This window comes from Puma concolor, chromosome D3 (genome assembly GCF_028749965.1).
Source record: "Puma concolor isolate L17-30 chromosome D3, mPumCon1.1.hap2, whole genome shotgun sequence".
Classification (NCBI taxonomy): Eukaryota; Metazoa; Chordata; class Mammalia; order Carnivora; family Felidae; genus Puma; species Puma concolor.
In genome coordinates, this window is record NC_141678.1 from 92,377,163 (window position 1) to 92,395,065 (window position 17,903).

Sequence of the window (17,903 nt, forward strand, 5' to 3'; positions counted from 1 at the left end):
GTCTTGCATTTTATAAGAGATTCCAGATACTTTAGATCGAATTTCAGCACTATCTTAAATAGAGATTTGAATCCTTCTTTTCAGGGCCCCTTGTGGGCTAGGTTAAGAGTATTAGTGTCTTAATGGAATGATCTGCCCGATAGATAGGAAGTGGCAGTTAGGACCACCATTAAAAAGTGGTTGTTGACTTTCCTCTGGATGAGGAGAATGTAAGCCGGTGAGCCATTCGAGTTCAGGTGACCAGGGAAGTCTCCTCTGGAGAACAAGAGGTGACTCACTCTGGCTTTGTCTGCAGTGCGAATATTAGAGATAACATATGACCGAGTATAATAACGTTAGTGCTGGTACTGACTGGGACTACCCTCCCAAGCGGAAAATCTGAAAATACTGACTCTTCAGGGTCTTGATACTTCAGAAATGCCAGCGATTACTTTATCTTTCTACAAGTAAGTGGCAGAATACTTTTCATTTGGGGGAAATTTTAGACTGTGAGAAGCAACTCTCTGAAAACCTAAAAACGTTGATTACTTGTTTTACTCGAAGTGATATTGTTCAGAGCAGTAGAGTTGATCAGAAAAGAACAGAAAAATCCAACCCAGTGAGTTGAAATTTCTCCCCTTTCTTTTCTTTTCTTTTTTTTAAATGTTTGTTTGTTTGTTTGTTTATTTATTTGAGAGAGAGAGAGAGAGAGAGAGAACACGAGAACGCCCAAGTGGGGGAGGGGCAGAGAGGGAGGGAGACACAGACTCTGAAGCAGGCTCCAGGCTCTGAGCTGTCAGCACAGAGCCCTACTCGGGGCTCGAACCCACAAACTGTGAGATCATGACCTGAGCTGAAGTCAGACGCTTAACCAGCTGAGCCACCCAGGCACCCATACATATATTTTTTAAAATGTTTATTTATTTATTTTTGATAGAGAGCAAGAGAGCATGAAGGAGCACAAGTGAGGGAGGGGCAGAGATAGAGAGACAGAACCTGAAACAGGCTCCGGGCTCTGAGCTGTCAGCACAGAGCCCAACGTGGGGCTTGAACCCACAGATTGCGCTAAGTCGGATGCTCGACCGACTGAGCCACCTAGGTGCCCCACGTTTATTTTCATAGAGACTATATCCTGATGCATTTATATGCAGCATTTCTTATTCAAGATATTTTCTACATACACGTGTTGTCATCTTTATAATCTTCTGAGGAATTTTGCAAGGAGCTTTGCTGTGTCCATTTTGGATTTATTGACTTCAGGTCCAGAAGAGACTTCAGAAATTCCTTAGAAAGGTTGTAGATCGTGGTACTTGTTGATATTTGAATGACATTTATTATGGAAAGATTGTGTTTCAGTGGCTTCTTGACTTTTCTCTCCAAATAGCCACATCGATGTGACCAGTGCCCCCAAACATTTAATGTTGAATTCAACCTGACACTTCATAAATGCACCCACAATGGGGAAGACCCTACCTGTCCTGTGTGTAACAAGAAGTTCTCCAGAGTGGCTAGTCTCAAAGCGCATATTATGCTGCATGAAAAGGAAGAGGTAATTATTTTGGCCTATACTTTGTTCATGGATTTTTAAAATGCATCTAATCCTTAGGGGGATTTTAGGTGGAAGCTAGTGTAAAAAAGCCTTGCGTATAGATTTCAAGGAGATAATTATCACTAAATGTGCCTTGGCTGAATCTCTAGTTGACTGACAAAACGTTTTCTTTTTCGCCTATGTCAGTACCTTAGGGCAGAGACCCTTCAATGTTTGGTGTATTTCCCCTACCCACCCCCCACCCCCACCCTTTTTTTTTTTTTTTTTTTTTTTTATCAGAAATGAACTTTTGTAGGATTCCGCAGTGGCCAGAAGTAAATATTCTGTCTCTCAAGATGGTAGTGTCTCCTTGCTTGGCGTCTGAACCCCCTGAGGTGTGGGAATTTGGGGGAAGAGAAGTTCATGATGACCCAAAGCAGGTCAAACACCACAGTCAGGGGCTCTGTGAGGACCACAGGTGTGGTATTGGGAGCACCTGAGGGCCGACGGGGCTGCAGTGCTGATGAGGGAAACCCAGGCTCTCTGTCGCTGGTGGGGGGGGCGGGGGCGCTTGTGTCTGCAGTGTGTAAATGGGTGCTTCTTTGAAAATATTAACCCCCCCATATCTCTGCTTATTGTGTAAAATTAGGAACATGCAAAAAAGTAAAAAGGGGAAAATAAAGTTTTAATTCTACTCTCCAAGGATGGTTACAGATAACTGTTTGGTATACTTTCCTCCTGAGACAGAAAAACAAATACATGATTGAAGTCGCATGCGGAAAATTTGCATCCTAAAAATTGGGTTCATACTTTCTACGTAGGTTTGTCTCTTCTTTTTATATGTCTTTGCTTTTTATACAAAATAATGTGTTTTTATCTTTTTGAAACTTACTGTATAGGTAATATGTATTTACTTTGGAAAAAAGCTGGAAACTAAAGATTAAGAAGAGTAACATTATTAAAAGAACCAATAATCACAACATTTAGAGAGAATGCGTGTGTAATCTTTCAGACTTTTTTTTGCTATATGTGCTTTCCATGATAGTTTATATATATATAAGAGTAGTTTAAAATTGTTTTTTTAATGTTTATTCATTTTTTGAGAGACAGAGAGAGATAGATCATGAGCGGGGTAGGGCAGAGAGCGAGAGGGAGACACAGAATCCGAAGCAGGCTCCAGGCTCCGAGCTGTCAGCACAGAGCCGGACGTGGGCTCACAAACCATGAGATCATGACCTGAGCCGCAATCGGGTGCATAACTGACTGAACCACCTGGATGCCCCTATACTTTTTTAATATTATAAATAATACGTCTTTCTATGCATCTTTAATCATTTCGTTAGGATAGATGCCTACAGTTGGATTTGCTGAATTGATAATACTTTTTCAGGTCTTTATAGAATGCCACGTTATGTTGTGGGAAGCCCGTGCTGCTTTATACGTTCTCCCGCACGGTGTCGGCGTGCCTTGTCTCGCTCGTTGTTTTTTGGTTTTGTTTTTGTGTTTTTTGAAAAGCAGAAAACGTGTGTGTTGAACGGTGTATTAAAATACTCTGGACTAATTTTGACACGCACGTGGTAAGAAATCCGAGTGGGGAGGGTGAGAGCGAGGTGTCGAGGCGTCCTGGAAGCGGTGTCTGTCCGCTTGCCTGGCGTTCCGGGCGTGTGCAGGTCTCTGCAGCCTGGTCAGTGCGCGCCGTCCGTCCTGCTCCTGTTGTCTTCAGCTGTGCAGCCTCGGTGTCATTCCGCTTGTGTTCATCTGGGCCGTCTCGTTCTCTTCAACAACCGCACGGTGTCACCTGCAGACGCACGTGCGGAAGTCGGCAGGCTACCGTCCCTCTTGTGAGCGGCCTTCAGCTTTTCGTAGATACGAGGCTGCAGTGAGCAGCGCGTTCAGCTCCAGATCTGGTCCCTGGGACTTGCTCAGAACTCCTTCCCACATCTGAAATTACTTTGCAAGGCCCCGCCGCGTCTCGCAGTGCAGGTGCGCGTGCGGCGCCCGTTGCACCTCGCGGGCGCTCACACCGATCCCTCGGTTCCGGTCCTCCTGTGGGCCTCGCTCTTGCCCCCCGGCTCGGCCCGCGTGTCCGTCCTCTGCAGTCGGCACGCCCCTCCCCTCCCTCTGCCTTGCAGTTGTCCCTGGAATAGTCCCACAGCCACCTGCTGCGACCGCTGTCCGCGAGCCCGGGAAGCCTCGTCCATCTGGGGAAGTCAGCGCCGGGCTCTGGCGTCCAGCCCACTTCTGTTTCACGTCCGCCCCTTTCCATCTGATTAAGCACCCGCCCCGGCTTTGGGTTCAGTGAGTGTGACCACACAGCCCACGGCAGAGTAGGGATTGAGGGGCGAGGGGGCGTTCGGTTTCGAATATCTGCAAGGTAGCCTACTAGTAGAAGTCGAGATGACACAGAGAGTGGCATCAGAACTGCCGTCTCCCTCTGCCCGGTCCTCTCGCGGCTTCGTGGGGGTCACCACCTCCTCGTCCTCCACCGTTGTCTTTGCCGTGGTCCTCTGTGACCATAAGCAAATTTCGTATATTTCCTGTTTTCCTTTTCTGGTTTGTTACTAATGTGAACTTTAGAATTTCGTCTAGTTAGAAATCGGTTGGTATTTTTATTTTGTTTGAATTACATTTTTAGATTGTTACGGCTGAAAATTGAATGTGTTTACAATATTGAATCTTTGTTGTCAAAACATCTCAGTAATGTTTTATTCAGTGTATTATTTACACCCTTAAGTATTTTAGGATTTTTATTAGCATCGTTTAGGGTTTTTTTCTGTATGTGTTTGTCGTTCGTCTGTAGGAAAGCGATTTTGTATGTTAGCCTTTGTACCTTGCCATTCTGCCAGTTTCTCTGTAAGGTTTTAGCTACACAGCCTCGTCTAGAAATAGTAATCGGGTGATAAGACGTTTTGTTTTCACTAGCATATGGGGGGAGCGTCTCCAATAAAACCAGCTTCTGATCCTGTGTGTCGTCATGGTGTGTCGTCAGTGGTAGCATATCCCCTGACTTTTTATTCTGAAAAAGTTCACACTTGAGACGGGTCCAGTGAGCACCTGAGAACAGTGAGTCCTTTACCTGGATCGCCAGGCACACCTCTGTCCCCCCGGCCCCACCGCATTGTCCCACTGCTGTTGCACGTCTGAATACTTGAGTGTGGCATCTCCTGAAAGCAAAGACCATTTCCCTCGTCGTCACAGAACAGTGGCCGCGCTCCAGAATTTAACACTGCTGTAGGGACTCATCCTCAGAGGCGGCACCTAGCAGAGCAAGGGGTGACCCCCTGTGGGAGGGCTCACGGGGAGGGAGGGCACCGGTTTGGGGTGGACACCCGGCGGCTTCTGCCGCACTGGGCAGACTTCCCAACGTGTCTCAGTAAGTTTTTTCGGAGGCCAAAACCTAAGAGTTCCTTCTTTCCCTCCCCTCCCCTCCCCTCCCCTCCCCTCCCCTCCCCTCCCCTCCCCTCCCCTCCCCTCCCCTCCCCTCCCCTCCCCTCCCCTCCCCTCCCCTCCCGTCTTTTTTCTTTTCTTTTTCCTTTCCTTTCCTTTCCTTTCCTTTCCTTTCCTTTCCTTTCCTTTCCTTTCCTTTCCTCTTTCCTTTCCCCTTTTCTTTTCTTTTTTCTTTTCTTTTCTTCTCTTTCCTTCTCTTCTCTTTTCTTTCCTTCTCTTTCCTTCTCTGTTCTTCTTTTTTCTTTTCTTTCAAGTACTTAGATCCAAACAGCATAGTGAGTATTGGTCTTACTGAGTTATGTGAAAGACTTCCGTGCACGGATTACGTGCTGCACAGCTTTTTGAACCCTGGGATTTCCCATTCCACACTGATTGTCACTCAGTCCCTGCTTCTAACCACAGCAGGTACCGAAAGCCACTTCGCAAAGGTCTGATGACAGTGGAGCTGAGTGTCTGGAGCCACTCGTGCGTCCGGGACCGGACAGCAGTGAGCATCGCACAGCCCTTGACAATGCCCGCTGTCCCCGGCCCCGTCGTGACTTTGCCCTGGGGCACCCGGTGCCCCGTCCACAGCTTGGGCCTGTGGCTGGCTAGCCTCATTCTTCTCGGTGAGGTGGGAGCACTGCTCTGTCTTCATGAGGCCAAGAGCCGAGGCACTTGGACACAGAGCGGGCGATAAGAGTGGAGCCTGATGAGAGACGCGAGCGGGGCGGTGGTGCAGGTGACGCGTGGCTCGTTGCTGAGAACGGGCCAGCGTGTGTTGGGTGCGAGCAAATGGCTGTGTGCAGCCTGGTTAGTGCTTCTGGAGCCCGTGTTTTGTGGGCAGAAAGCGTCTGGGCTGGGGTGTGTGTGGCTCCTCCTGCAGGATCACTCAGGCAGGGGCGAAGCGGGCCGGGGTGCCTTCCCCGGGCCACCCGCTCTGGCCCCTCGCGGCCACCCGCGGCTCCCCGACGGCCACACTCCCCGTGCTCCCCTGTAGCGCTTCTTCGGAGTGGCCTTTTGCAGTCGGCTTGGACCCTGACAGTCGCCTCTCGCTGGCAGGAGTTCTTAGTTCCTCGTACGTAACTTTCAGAGTCGTCCGTTGGTCGTATTTTCTCTTGCACACGCTTCGTCCGTATCCCTTCCCAGGTGGTTCCTCCCAGTGGAGCTCACCGTCCTTCCCTCTGATCACGGTCTACGGTTTAACTTCCCTCGTGTCAGTTGTTGTTAGGCTGCAAGACGAGGCCCCGCCTGCAGGCAGCTGGTCCCACCTGACCCTCAGCGTCTTTGCCTTTTACTGTTACGGCCGTGACAATGTCAATGTTCCGTACTTTCCGACTCTGTTACGGTTTTTCTAGAAAGTCTTCTGAGAGACGTGTCTTCCTGAGATGAGGGGACTCCACGTTTCTCTTGCTGCTGTCCCTGCGATCTGGCTCCTGTCTTTGAGTATAGCAGCCGGTCTCGGATCGTGAAGGATGGCGGGAGGGGAAGGGTGGCCACCATCGGGGAAGAGAGGTCTGCGGCACGTGCAGGGACGCGTGGGTGCCCTGTGTGTGCCAAGAAGGCTTCCGGAAGCTGGAGGCAGATACTCGGTGACCTGACTTAGTAACCCCACGCCGGGCAGGAATTTGTGTCTGGGGGGCTTTCCAGGGGCACAAGAAAAAGGGTTTGCTGTGCTTACTTCAGGTGTGAGAAACGTGTTGGCCTTACGTGAAAAGGAGGGAGCTCGTTGTCTTAAATGCTTGTATCAGGCTCCATCTGGGTTCTGTATCCATCGCTCACCTGTCTGGCCCCGTGCAGCTCAGAGCTGGCAGGGCCGCGCTGTCCAGGACCCCCTCTGCCCTCCTCTCTCTTTGAGGTGACCCTGTCGCGTGGTTCGATGAGGAGGACGAAGAGGGCTTCTCCCGAGAGGCACGGTCCTCACGCGGGCTGGTGGTGGGTGAGCAGGATTGGGAGGTGGAGTATTTGGTCGGGTAGGAAATCTGTTACTGTGTAAGGAAAGTCTAGGTATTGGACCACAGTTCTCTGTCTTTCCCACATATGTGAAAGTAATACGGTTTTGGCTGCCTTTCTCTGTGCGGTACGTTTGTATTTCTGGGTGATTGTAGAAGAATATGGTGTATGAATGTGACTCTAGGCAGAAGTCCTGTAGTCAGTCACATGCAGAAATAGGCCGTAAGAATCCAGCTAACACGGAGAAGCCCTTCGTCCCAGGCCCCCTCACGGCTGAGATGCCTGGACGAGGGGGAACCCGCGGGTGGAGAGGGCCGGGGGAGGTGGGCGGAGGGCAGGCAGCTGGAGGGCGGGCCTCGGCTTCTTTCTTTCCTCCCCTCCCCCTGGGCAGGTTGCTGGAGGAGCCTGGTGCCCCTGCCAACACCGTAGATGGAAGCTGCTTCCCCGTAGCCAAAACCGGCAAAAGAGTGGCCACCGTGGGAAGTCTTTCTGACGATGCCCATCCTGCTCCGGCCAAATACCAACTGAAAACCCGCTCGGCAAGGCTTCCAGTGATCTTTCACCACGCCCCGTCCCCGTTCTCAGGAACAGATGGCCCTCTGATCCCGTGACCGCCTGGGAATATGTAGGAGCTGATCCCGCAGCCCTCCCCTGGTCGGAGGCGGCACCCAGGTTCCCCCACCTGATGGTGCCCGTGGAGCCGGGCTGGGACCTGACCTCCCATACTCTGTCTGGCAGGTGCAGGCAGTGGTCCGATTCTCTGCCCAGATAGTGTCCTTTGAGCCTCACCGCACCTGGCCGCAGCGACATTGAACCAGTTGGCGCAGGAAGGACTAGTCTGCCCTGGGCTTTCCACCCGTGGGGTCAGCGGGGCCCTGCGAGGTGAGCCTCTGCCTCTGACCTGCTCCTGTGCTGCATCTAAGCAGAGTGACTGCGGGCTGAAAGATAAGCGGAGATCTGGAGTCTACAGCATAATACCCAAAGTGTCCAGGATACAGTTGAAAGTCATCGAGCAGACCAAGAGCCTCGATAGTTCCAACTCTAACGAGGAAAGACAGCAAATACCAACACTGAAATGACCTGGCTGTTGGAATTATTTGGAAGGAATTTTAAAGCAGCCATCCTAAAATTGCTTTACGAATGGTTTTGAAATAAATGAAAAAAATGGAAGAGCCAAAGGGAAATGATAGAGCGGAAAATGCAGTGATTGAAATAGAGAACGCAGTTGAAGGGCTCAGCCGTGGAATAGAAATCCCAGAGGCACCTGAGAAGGCCAGGGGCAGACAGCAGCCTTAGATGCTGGAGCCTGGAGGGTGTGAGCGCGTGACTGAGAGATGGGGCGGCAGGGAAAGTTCATTCGGTGGCCCCAGGGCTGGGGAGACGGAAGGACAGGTGTTACAGGGGGAGTGGTCTCAAGGCAGTTAGTATTATCATATTTTATACCCTGACTTGTAAAAATTCTGTCTTCAGCAAGGTGGAGGCTGATTAGAATGCCATGCATTTCTCTTGACGATTTCTGCTTGCCACTTGTCAGTGAGGGAAACTACGCAGAAGGGTCTGTTCTAGGGGAGGAAGCAGTCGTCACTTCTAGCCTCAAAGATTGCCGTTAGCTCTGACTATGGAGAATGCGGCACGGTGAGAAGACCCTTAGGTGTCCTCCGTGGCTCGAGGGCAGGCTCCTTGTCAGGCTTCTGCAAGTGTCGCCAGCTGGCGGGAGGGCGGAAGGCGTGTCCTGGCTCCTTGGGCTTTCCCGGCGTGAAGCAGAGACCATGATGACGCTCTCCATCGCGTGGCCTCTTGCTTTGGCCCGGGGGGTGGTTCTTGCCCTTGCTTTTACCAAATGAGCAAACTGCATAACCAGAGTTTTCACTCAGAGAACTGACAAACATAGAGCTCTCCTAAAATATACTACTCTGATCATTTGGCAAAAAGGTGAGTCAAAAGAGGATGGGTCTGAGCCAGAGCAATAAAAGAATAAGGTGAGGACGGGGCAGAGTGCTGGGGTCAAGTTTTATTTCACAGTGACAAGATGGGAGGCCCGGGGGAGTCCTTAGTGAACGTGAATATTTTGCCATACAAATTGAGGAGCGTTTTCTAAAAGATGCAGCAAATTAGGTGTATTTTTTCTTTTTGACAGTTTCCGGGAGAGAGTTTTCTTACTATCAACAAGATGCTAACGATTCGGTAGTTCCTTATTTCCTTAAATTATTATAAAAGAATACTAACTTAAAGTTCTTTGAGTTGAAATCATTATGGGGTTGCCCAATATATTCCATTCATCCCTGTCTTTTCCTGCTAAGGATGCTCTCAGTGTCAGTGAACCAGCTCATTTTAATAGGGTTTACGCACATCCACAGGGCCATTATGTATAGTAAATGGAAGAAAGTCTGTTGAAAGAAATGGTTATATGTTTTGTTATTTGGAGGCAATAGTTTATGCTCATTGACGGGTTACACTCACTTTTTCCCCCTTGCTGGGACAGTTTATTTTGTGGATCATTTAAAAAATTGTATTAGGAACTCTGAATGGGGAAGCTAATCAAACCTCGTGCTCAGTCAGTAGCCCCTACTGATTCGTGTCATGCTGAGTTCTTCCTCTGTGCTGCGCTCTATGCGGTGTCTTTAGAGTACCGGTGAGGTCAGGTGTTACTGACATCCGTGTTTCACACACACAGTGGTTAACACCCAAATGCACGTGGCTCGTAACTGGCAGGCTTCATGTGAACCAACGCAACTCCAGAACATCTGGACCAGTGTTACCTAATTGACATACGACTGATTTAAAATGTATACTAAGTAGTCCTACTACAAAAGAAAAAAAAAAAAAGAAATTTTAGTTTGGTATATTTTGTATTGAAAATATATCCAAAATATTATTCACATATTAAAAGTTACTGACCTGTCTTATGTTCTTTGCTTTTTGCAGTAAGTCTTTGAAATCCCGTGTGTATTTTATACGTCCTCACGGCACTGTTCAGACCACACCTGTTTCACGTACGGAGCAAGCCAGGTCTGGACAGAGTCCCAGACTTTTCTGTGATAGACTCCCTGTAAACAAATTGCAACAATGAGAAATGTTTCCATTTAAAAATTTGCCAGCTGTTTTGTTTTAAGGTAGTCTATTAAACTATAATCTTAAATTGTGTCCTGACCCTTCTGTGGAGGTGAAGTCGTCCTGCCTCTCTAATGTGTCCACAGCACAGAAGGACAAGATGCCAGTCACAACAGCCAATTGGAAGCCGTTCACTTTGCCCAAAAATGGCAGTGTTCTCTCATCCCTTTCCCTATGTTTCTTTTACTTCCAATAAAGATTATTTTTATATACTCACATTTGGACATAATGATGTATTTTTTGAGGCGAAATCGTGCTTGTTCCAGAGGAAAGTGTAATCTGTGTATTGACTGTTCCCAACACCAGTTCTTGTAAGAAGTGATGGTTTTGAAACGCTTGCTCTGCTCACGAATGGTCTTTGCTGTTGCAGAACCTCATCTGCTCGGAGTGTGGGGATGAGTTCACCCTGCAGAGCCAGCTGGCCATCCACATGGAGGAGCACCGCCAGGAGCTGGCCGGGAGCCGCGTGCACACCTGTAAGGCCTGTAGGAAGGAGTTTGAGACGTCATCACAGCTGAAGGAGCACATGAAGACTCATTATAAAATTAGGTATGAGCCGGGGCGCCTGCGGGGGTCGGTCAGTTGAGCGTCTGACTTCGGCTGACATGATCTCACAGTTCGTGGGTTCGAGCCCCACGTCGGGCTGTGTGCTGACAGCTCGGGGCCTGGAGCCTGCTTCGGATTAGAGCAAAAATTTTAAATAGGCAGCAGGCTGTACGGGTAGAGATTTTTCGCTAGTATAGAGTATTAAAAGTTGTATGGGGCGCCTGGGTGGCGCAGTCGGTTAAGTGTCCGACTTCAGCCAGGTCACGATCTCGCGGTCTGTGAGTTCGAGCCCCGCGTCAGGCTCTGGGCTGATGGCTCAGAGCCTGGAGCCTGTTTCCGATTCTGTGTCTCCCTCTCTCTCTGCCCCTCCCCCGTTCATGCTCTGTCTCTCTCTGTCCCAGAAATAAATAAAAAACGTTGAAAAAAAAAATTAAAAAAAAAAAGTTGTAGAACAAGATCCTGGCAATACGTTTTTACAGGTAAGTAACAGGGTTCAGATGAGCACCCTTTTTCATGAATCGCTTTATTTATACCGTCTGTTTAGAACATTTATGTTCTGAACACTGCGCTTAGCGTGTGTATAAAAACACATAAATAAAGCTTAGTTTAATCATTACGAGCACCCCTGTAAGACCGGGTTGCCTTGCGGATGAGAAACCCGAGATTCCAGGACCAGGTTACTTTCCCACGGTTGCACAGCGCCGAAGTTTCCAGTGTCAAGGAATCAAACCCTCATCGTCTGCTTTCAGGGCTCATAATGCTGGCGGCATGAGTGTGCATTTGCTTCCAGTAAAACTTAACACCTCTTTCAAAGTTTCCTGTTCGATTTATTCCTGATTGTGTATTCTTGTTGCAATTTCACTTTCTTGATGCAACGAAGACGGGCTCTTCCCGGCCTGTGCTCCCGGGGCCTGGTGTCGATGCTTACGTGTCACGCTCGCGGAGCGGAGTTCTCCGCCAGACCCTGAGAGCCAGCGTCCGTTTTCTTGTTACCTACCCTTGTCACTTTGGCTCGCCACCGTTCCAGCCCCAAAGCTTAGGGAATATGCAGACCCTTAAATAACAACTACAGCCACAACCAGAGTGTCCGCAGCGGTAAATAAAGTGTGTGCACCGCGGACTCGGCAGGGCTCGTGTATCCTCTCGGGCGCTGTGGTTTGGATGTGGGGCCTGCACCCCATGTGGGGTCAGAGCTCTCTTCCCCTTCCCGCTCCCTCCATCTTGCCCGTTGTTGAAGATGCAGAGCCCAGCGAGGACGTCACCGTTTGAGCCGTGCTGCGTGTGCCCCGTCACACTAGAGTTTTATTCTGATGAGGTTTTAGCGCAGGCGGTTTTGATGTGTCTGGGAGGGTTTTGGAGAGATGATTAAGGGTGACTGGGTGGTGGGCTTGCACTCGGCCACGCTGGCTTCTGAGTCTGCTGGGGCCGAGGGACACACTGGACAGACAGACAGCCTCGTCCTCACACTCCGTGAGGACTGCTCATCTACTCCTCGGGAGGCAGGGAGGCAGGCAGTGAGCAAGTGAGCGGAGAAGGGCGGTGGGTTGGGAGCCGCTGTGAGGAGGGGTCCTTGCGATGAGGAGGGCCCTTTGGGTCCAGGGCAGGGACCTGCAGCCAAGGGGAGAGCAGTTACCGCAACTCAGCAGCGGTGAGTTTTCTGCGTTTGAGAGCAGAAGGGAGCCTGGTGTCTGGGAGCCCACTGTGGAGGAGAGTTTGTGGCGCTGAGGCCATCCTGGGCTGAGGATTTTATCCCCAGGGTAGTGGGAAGCCCTTCCAGGTAGGCATGCCTGTCCCAGATCATGAGCGAACCACCCTGGCGCCCCGTCTCGATGGTACTGACAGCGGGAGACCGGAGGATGGAGGGACACTTGGCAGCATAGAGCTGTTTACCTTTGACCGTCACGGTAAAGCTTTGTCCACAAGGGACGTTCTGACCTCCGCACCCCGGCCCCCAAGAAAACAAGACAAAAGGAAGTTTATCGTTTCATTATGTAGCAAAAAATGAATTTTATGGTAATGAACACACAAAACAACTGCATGTATGTGTGCACCTGTGTGTGTGTGTGTGTGTGTGTGTGTGTGTGTGCATACGCACACTCCTCTGTGATTTCTCACTGCTGTGTGTTCTGACCACCAGTCCGCCACACTTTCCGGTAGCATTTGAATTTTGAAATTGTAACACAAAGGAGATGACTTCATGAGTGTTTCCCCCCCGTGTTACACTAGGGTGTCAAGTACAAGGTCGTACAATCGGAACATCGACAGGAGTGGATTCACGTACTCGTGCCCACACTGTGGAAAGACGTTTCAAAAGCCAAGTCAGTTAACTCGGCATATTAGGATACACACAGGTATGAAGTACGTTCACTTTTGGGTGATTTATGAGGTGGTTTAAGGAAAGAACGAGTGCTCTAGAGCCAGCTAGACCTGGAAGATCATCTTGGTTTTTCATCCTTTGTCGTGTGCCCGTGGTCTTCATGTTGACTAGGTCGTTAGATATATGAGGCTACAGTTATGGGGCGGCGTTCTGCCTGGACAGATAGGTTTTGGGTCTTGAGTTTGGCGGAACGTATTTCTCTCTTCGCTCATCCGGGGCTCCCACACTATGGAATTTTATTTTGATCATTTTTCTCCCTCCCTAGGTGAAAGGCCGTTTAAATGCAGTGAATGCGGGAAGGCTTTCAACCAGAAGGGGGCGTTGCAGACGCACATGATCAAGCACACAGGTGAAAAACCCCACGCCTGTGCCTTCTGTCCTGCCGCCTTTTCTCAGAAAGGGAATCTGCAGTCACACGTGCAGAGAGTTCACTCGGAGGTAAACGTCGCACGTGGGTGGGTGTGGTTTTCACGGGGCTGCGCTGCGCGGCTCTTGAGCCAATGGGTGAGCCTGAGACATTCTTTTCTAGATTTAGGGTTGGTGCAGAGCAGACTTTGTTTTAAACAAGAAACAGATACCTGTAGATGGAAACCTTTTAGGCCGATATGGCAGAAACATAAAATATTATCCCTTTGTGGCCTTGCACTGTCATAGCTCTGATGAATAAATGTTTGAATATCATCATACCTTTGCTAGTTGTGATTGTTAACCTGTGTCATCCCTTTAGCAAACTTGAAACACGGACACTCTGAAGTGTAAGAAATTGAAAGATAAGAAACAGATTGAGGAAAAAAGTATATTTCCTATTATTATTATTATTGCTAAACTTACATGTGGCCTCATTCGCATTTTTTGTCAGACAGACCGCTGGTCTGTTTATTTCCCTCCGTGTTAACTCTTTCAGTGAAACTGATGTTGACAATTTTTTATTGTCTGTAGATCTTACCGACTTGCAAGGCTTCTGGAAGTATATCTCTTAAGCAGGTTAACATTTGTTCTTACTGACTATCATGATTTGGTGTTTTTATAGTCTAATTGTAGACTATAAATAAATGTTAAAGCGACACAAATACTTTTATCCAGGATCTGTTTATTTTGTGTAACTTTTGCAGAATTAAAACTCATGTATTTTTTAAATTTTTTGTTTTTTTTAAATGTTTGTTTATTTTTGAGAGAGACAGAGACAGAGATTGAATGGGGGAGGGGCAGAGAGAGAAGGAGACACAGAATCTGAAGCAGGCTCCGGGCTGTCAGCACAGAGCCCGATGTAGGGCTCGAACTCACAGACCGTGAGATCATGACCTGAGCCGAAGTTGGACACCCAACGGACTGAGCCACCCAGGTGCCCCAGAATGAAAACTCATATTAAAATCAAATGTGTCTCTTTTTATTTTCCTTGGAATGAAGTCTTAAGTATCACTAAAATAAAAAAAACCCTACACCCTTCACGTAGTTTATAAACAGATTCAGACTTCCGTGTGCGGTGAGTTACTTTTAAAAACCAAGGCTTGGGGCGCCTGGGTGGCGCAGTCGGTTAAGCGTCCGACTTCAGCCAGGTCACGATCTCGCGGTCCGTGAGTTCGAGCCCCGCGTCAGGCTCTGGGCTGATGGCTCAGAGCCTGGAGCCTGTTTCCGATTCTGTGTCTCCCTCTCTCTCTGCCCCTCCCCCGTTCATGCTCTGTCTCTCTCTGTCCCAAAAATAAATAAACATTGAAAAAAAAAATTAAAAAAAAAATAAATAAATAAAAACCAAGGCTTATTATCTCAGACCCAGAAACATGAGGAAGAACACGTAAATGCTAGTGAGGTGGTAACAACGTGAGGTGAGGCTTCCTGTAGATCGCAGAAGAATAAATGTGGCCTGCATGCGGCGTTCTCCCAGAGCTGCTTCTGCCCAGACGAGGTTTCGGGATGACCGTTCACTTGTGTAGTGCCCAGAGAGACCTCGCTGGGACCCCGAGCCGCCCTGTGAGGTGCTCACCAGAGCTCCTGAGTTTGGAAAAGCCCTCCACATCACTCCTTATCTCTGGTGCCCACTTCTGGCTACGTCACAGTGGTAGAAAGTAGTTGCTGATGTGGAATATTGGAATTGGTGATGAAAAATGTACACACTGGGTGACCATCTGTCCTCACGTGTGTGTATGAGCTCCCTAAAGGCTCAGTTAGGGTGATGTTTATATCTGTGTAGCCTTTCTTTTTTTTTTTTTTTTCTTAATGTTTATTTATTTTTGAGACAGAGAGCATGAACTGGGGAGGGTCAGAGAGAGAGGGAGACACACAATCTGAAACAGGCTCCAGGCTCTCAGCTGTCAGCACAGAGCCCGACGTGGGGCTCGACTCACGGACCGTGAGATCAGGACCTGAGCCCAAGTCGGACGCTTAACTGACTGGGCCACCCAGGGGCCCCAACTGTGTAGCCTTTCTAATTGAACATTGTGCTTAGCCATTTAAGAACTGAGAGTGTAAGTCAGATATTTTTACCAAATTGTAATAACTGAACACTTCTTACTTCCAAACGTGTCCTGATTTATAGAAAAGACTGAAATTTCAATTAATCTCAGATTGGCATTATTGATTAAAGAATTGGGTCATTGATTTTAGAGCTGTCTAATTTGAATGAGGAGGTAATGTTAAATGGTTAGGCTGTTTCTGTCATTTTCAATAGAACGGTAAATTAGATTGGCTATAATTTAAACATTTTTATCTAATTGTCAATTGTAAAAAACATTTTTTCCTTTTTTGTTCCTTAAGGTCAAGAATGGCCCTACCTATAATTGTACAGAATGTAGTTGTGTATTTAAAAGTTTGGGTAGCTTGAACACTCATATCAGCAAGATGCATATGGGTGGACCACAGAATCCAGCAAGTTCTGCAGAGACGGCGCATGTGTTAACGGTGAGTTTAGTAAGCTGGCTGATAAGAGGATAATCTCTTACCGAAATCTGTCATCCTAATTTTGACCTTTAAGATTGAATATTACTTAAGAGTATTATTTAGTGCCGGGGCACCTGGGGAGCTCAGTTGGTTGAGCATCTGACTTCGGGTCAGGTCCTGATTTCGTGGTTTGTGAGTTCGAGCCCTGCATTGGGCTCAGTGCTCACAGTTCAGAGCCCGGAGCCTGCTTCAGAATCTGTGTCTCCCTCTCTCTCTGCCCCTCCCCCACTTGTAAAAAACATAAAAAAAAAATTATGTAATGCCATAAAGTGCTATGAAAGTTTCTAGCGGGTAAGGGCTGCTTTCTTATTTTTTTAGTTAGTGAAAGAAAATCAATCTTTTTAGACTTCAGAATGATACCAGATGACCCTGACTTATGGACTGTCATTTGAACCAGTGAAAAAAGGACAAAATGTAATCATTAATTTCTGACTTTGTAATTCCTACAGTGCTACTGACAATTATTATTGAATGATCTCTATCCCTATGTTATTATAATTTAAGAATCAGTTATCCTTTCCAAATAAGATTTCTCCATGTCTGACGTGACAGTGATAATTTTTTCCTGAGACTGTGGACTTTTGGGAAACTAAGTTGTATCTTCCAGTACACGTATTGAAAGTTGTCTGACACACAAACTTTTGGGAGGAATCTCCAGCTTGGCCTTGGTCTGTTGCCTCTATGGCAGGATCTAAGCGTAGGCTTGTTTCCACCACCGCAGACCCGCTGCGTCCAGGAATCTTGGAAGCGTTAGTGTGTGTTCGTCAGCACCTGCCTCCTGCCAGTGTAGACACTCACTGAACGTGAGGGCCTCGTGTGCGCTTTGTGTTTTCTTCTCTTTTCTGCAGTATCTGCGGCGTGGGATGGTTCCTCACCTTACCCCTGATCAGGGGGATTGTTGTCCATAAGTTCTGAAACTGGAGAACAATTAGAGACTAACGATTAAGTCTTCAAATGTCTATTTTGGGCTGTTTTTTAAATTAAAAAAAAAATTTTTTTTAAATGTCTATTTATTTTTGAGAGAGAGAGAGAGACAGAGAGCACGAGCAGGGGAGGGGCAGAGAGAGGGGGAGACACAGAGTCCGAAGCAGGCTCCAGGCTCTGAGCTGCCAGCACAGAGCCTGACGCGGGGCTCGAACTCACGGACCGAGAGATCATGACCTGAGCTGAAGTTCTATCCTTAACCAACTGAGCCACCCAGGCGCTCCAGCTGCTAAGATTTTTAAATTCTGAGACTGCTCCTTTGCCATCTGATTGCTTCTTTCTTTTCTGGTTTGGTGAGGTTTCCTGGGAAGCCTAGTTAGCATTTTCCTTTAAAAGTTCTCTTCTGCTCCTTGAGTGGCCTGCCCAGGGCCACTGCCCACCCTGCCCTCGTCAAGTTAGCCTGTGGCTCCCGGTGGCCGGTGGTGCTGTCGTCTTGCGCAGTGAGGCAGCAGTGAGCCCGTGTGGGATGGAGCTGTGTGGCCTCCAGAGCCACTTTACATGCAGTTGACCGGGGAACCAGCTCTTAAACTTGGGGTCCCTGGGGCAGAACGCAGACTTTGTTTAGTTGGGGGACTAAGTGCCAAGAAGGTGCCCTGATCCTCCCAAGGTGCCCCCGTTGTTGCCCCTTCTAGAGACAATCCCCCATTTCTGTTGCCTCAGGGTAAGTGCCTGTCACTTGTTCTGTGGAGGAAGACAAGGGACTCACCGGCAGCCCTAAGTAGTTTTCCATCATCTTTTTTTTTTTTTTCTAATTAATAGACTTGATTTCTTAGAGCAATTTTAGGTTTGCAGGAGAATTGAGCAGAAGGTGGAGAAGTCCCGTGTACCCCACCAGCCCCATGCGTAGCCGCCCTGTTGCTGCCCCCTTGCGTTTCCATGCCGCGTCTGTCACAGAGGATGAGCGAGCGCTGCTGTGCTAGCAGTGACTCGGGTCCACGCTCTGTGTCGTGTGCCCTGTCGATTCTGGCAGACGTGTGGCGTCCTGTGTCCACCTTGATGGCACCGCACACACGAGTGTCTCTGACTTCCACCCTCTTCTTGGTGTGGCGTTTCAGATTCCTGAGT

General features: G+C 48.5%; 1 protein-coding gene across 12 annotated transcripts in view; it reads left to right on the top strand.

Annotated features, from left to right (window-relative positions):
- Positions 1-17,903, top strand: part of ZNF236 (zinc finger protein 236) — a 109,120-nt gene that overhangs the window by 16,345 nt on the left and 74,872 nt on the right. For 8 of the 12 annotated variants that reach the window (XR_015242668.1, XM_086683252.1, XM_086683242.1 and 5 more), the window contains exons 3-7: positions 1,364-1,528; positions 10,368-10,546; positions 12,770-12,894; positions 13,186-13,358; positions 15,672-15,815. Coding sequence is in view for 11 of the 12 variants with exons in the window: in XM_086683252.1 (XP_086539378.1) it covers positions 1,364-1,528; positions 10,368-10,546; positions 12,770-12,894; positions 13,186-13,358; positions 15,672-15,815 (786 nt within the window). In the remaining variant the exon portion in view is untranslated. Of the gene's footprint in view, positions 1-1,363; positions 1,529-1,807; positions 1,948-7,624; positions 7,769-10,367; positions 10,547-12,769; positions 12,895-13,185; positions 13,359-15,671; positions 15,816-17,903 lie in introns of those variants that run through there. The other 4 variants (XM_086683247.1, XM_086683250.1, XM_086683244.1 and 1 more) reach the window with 4 other exon arrangements.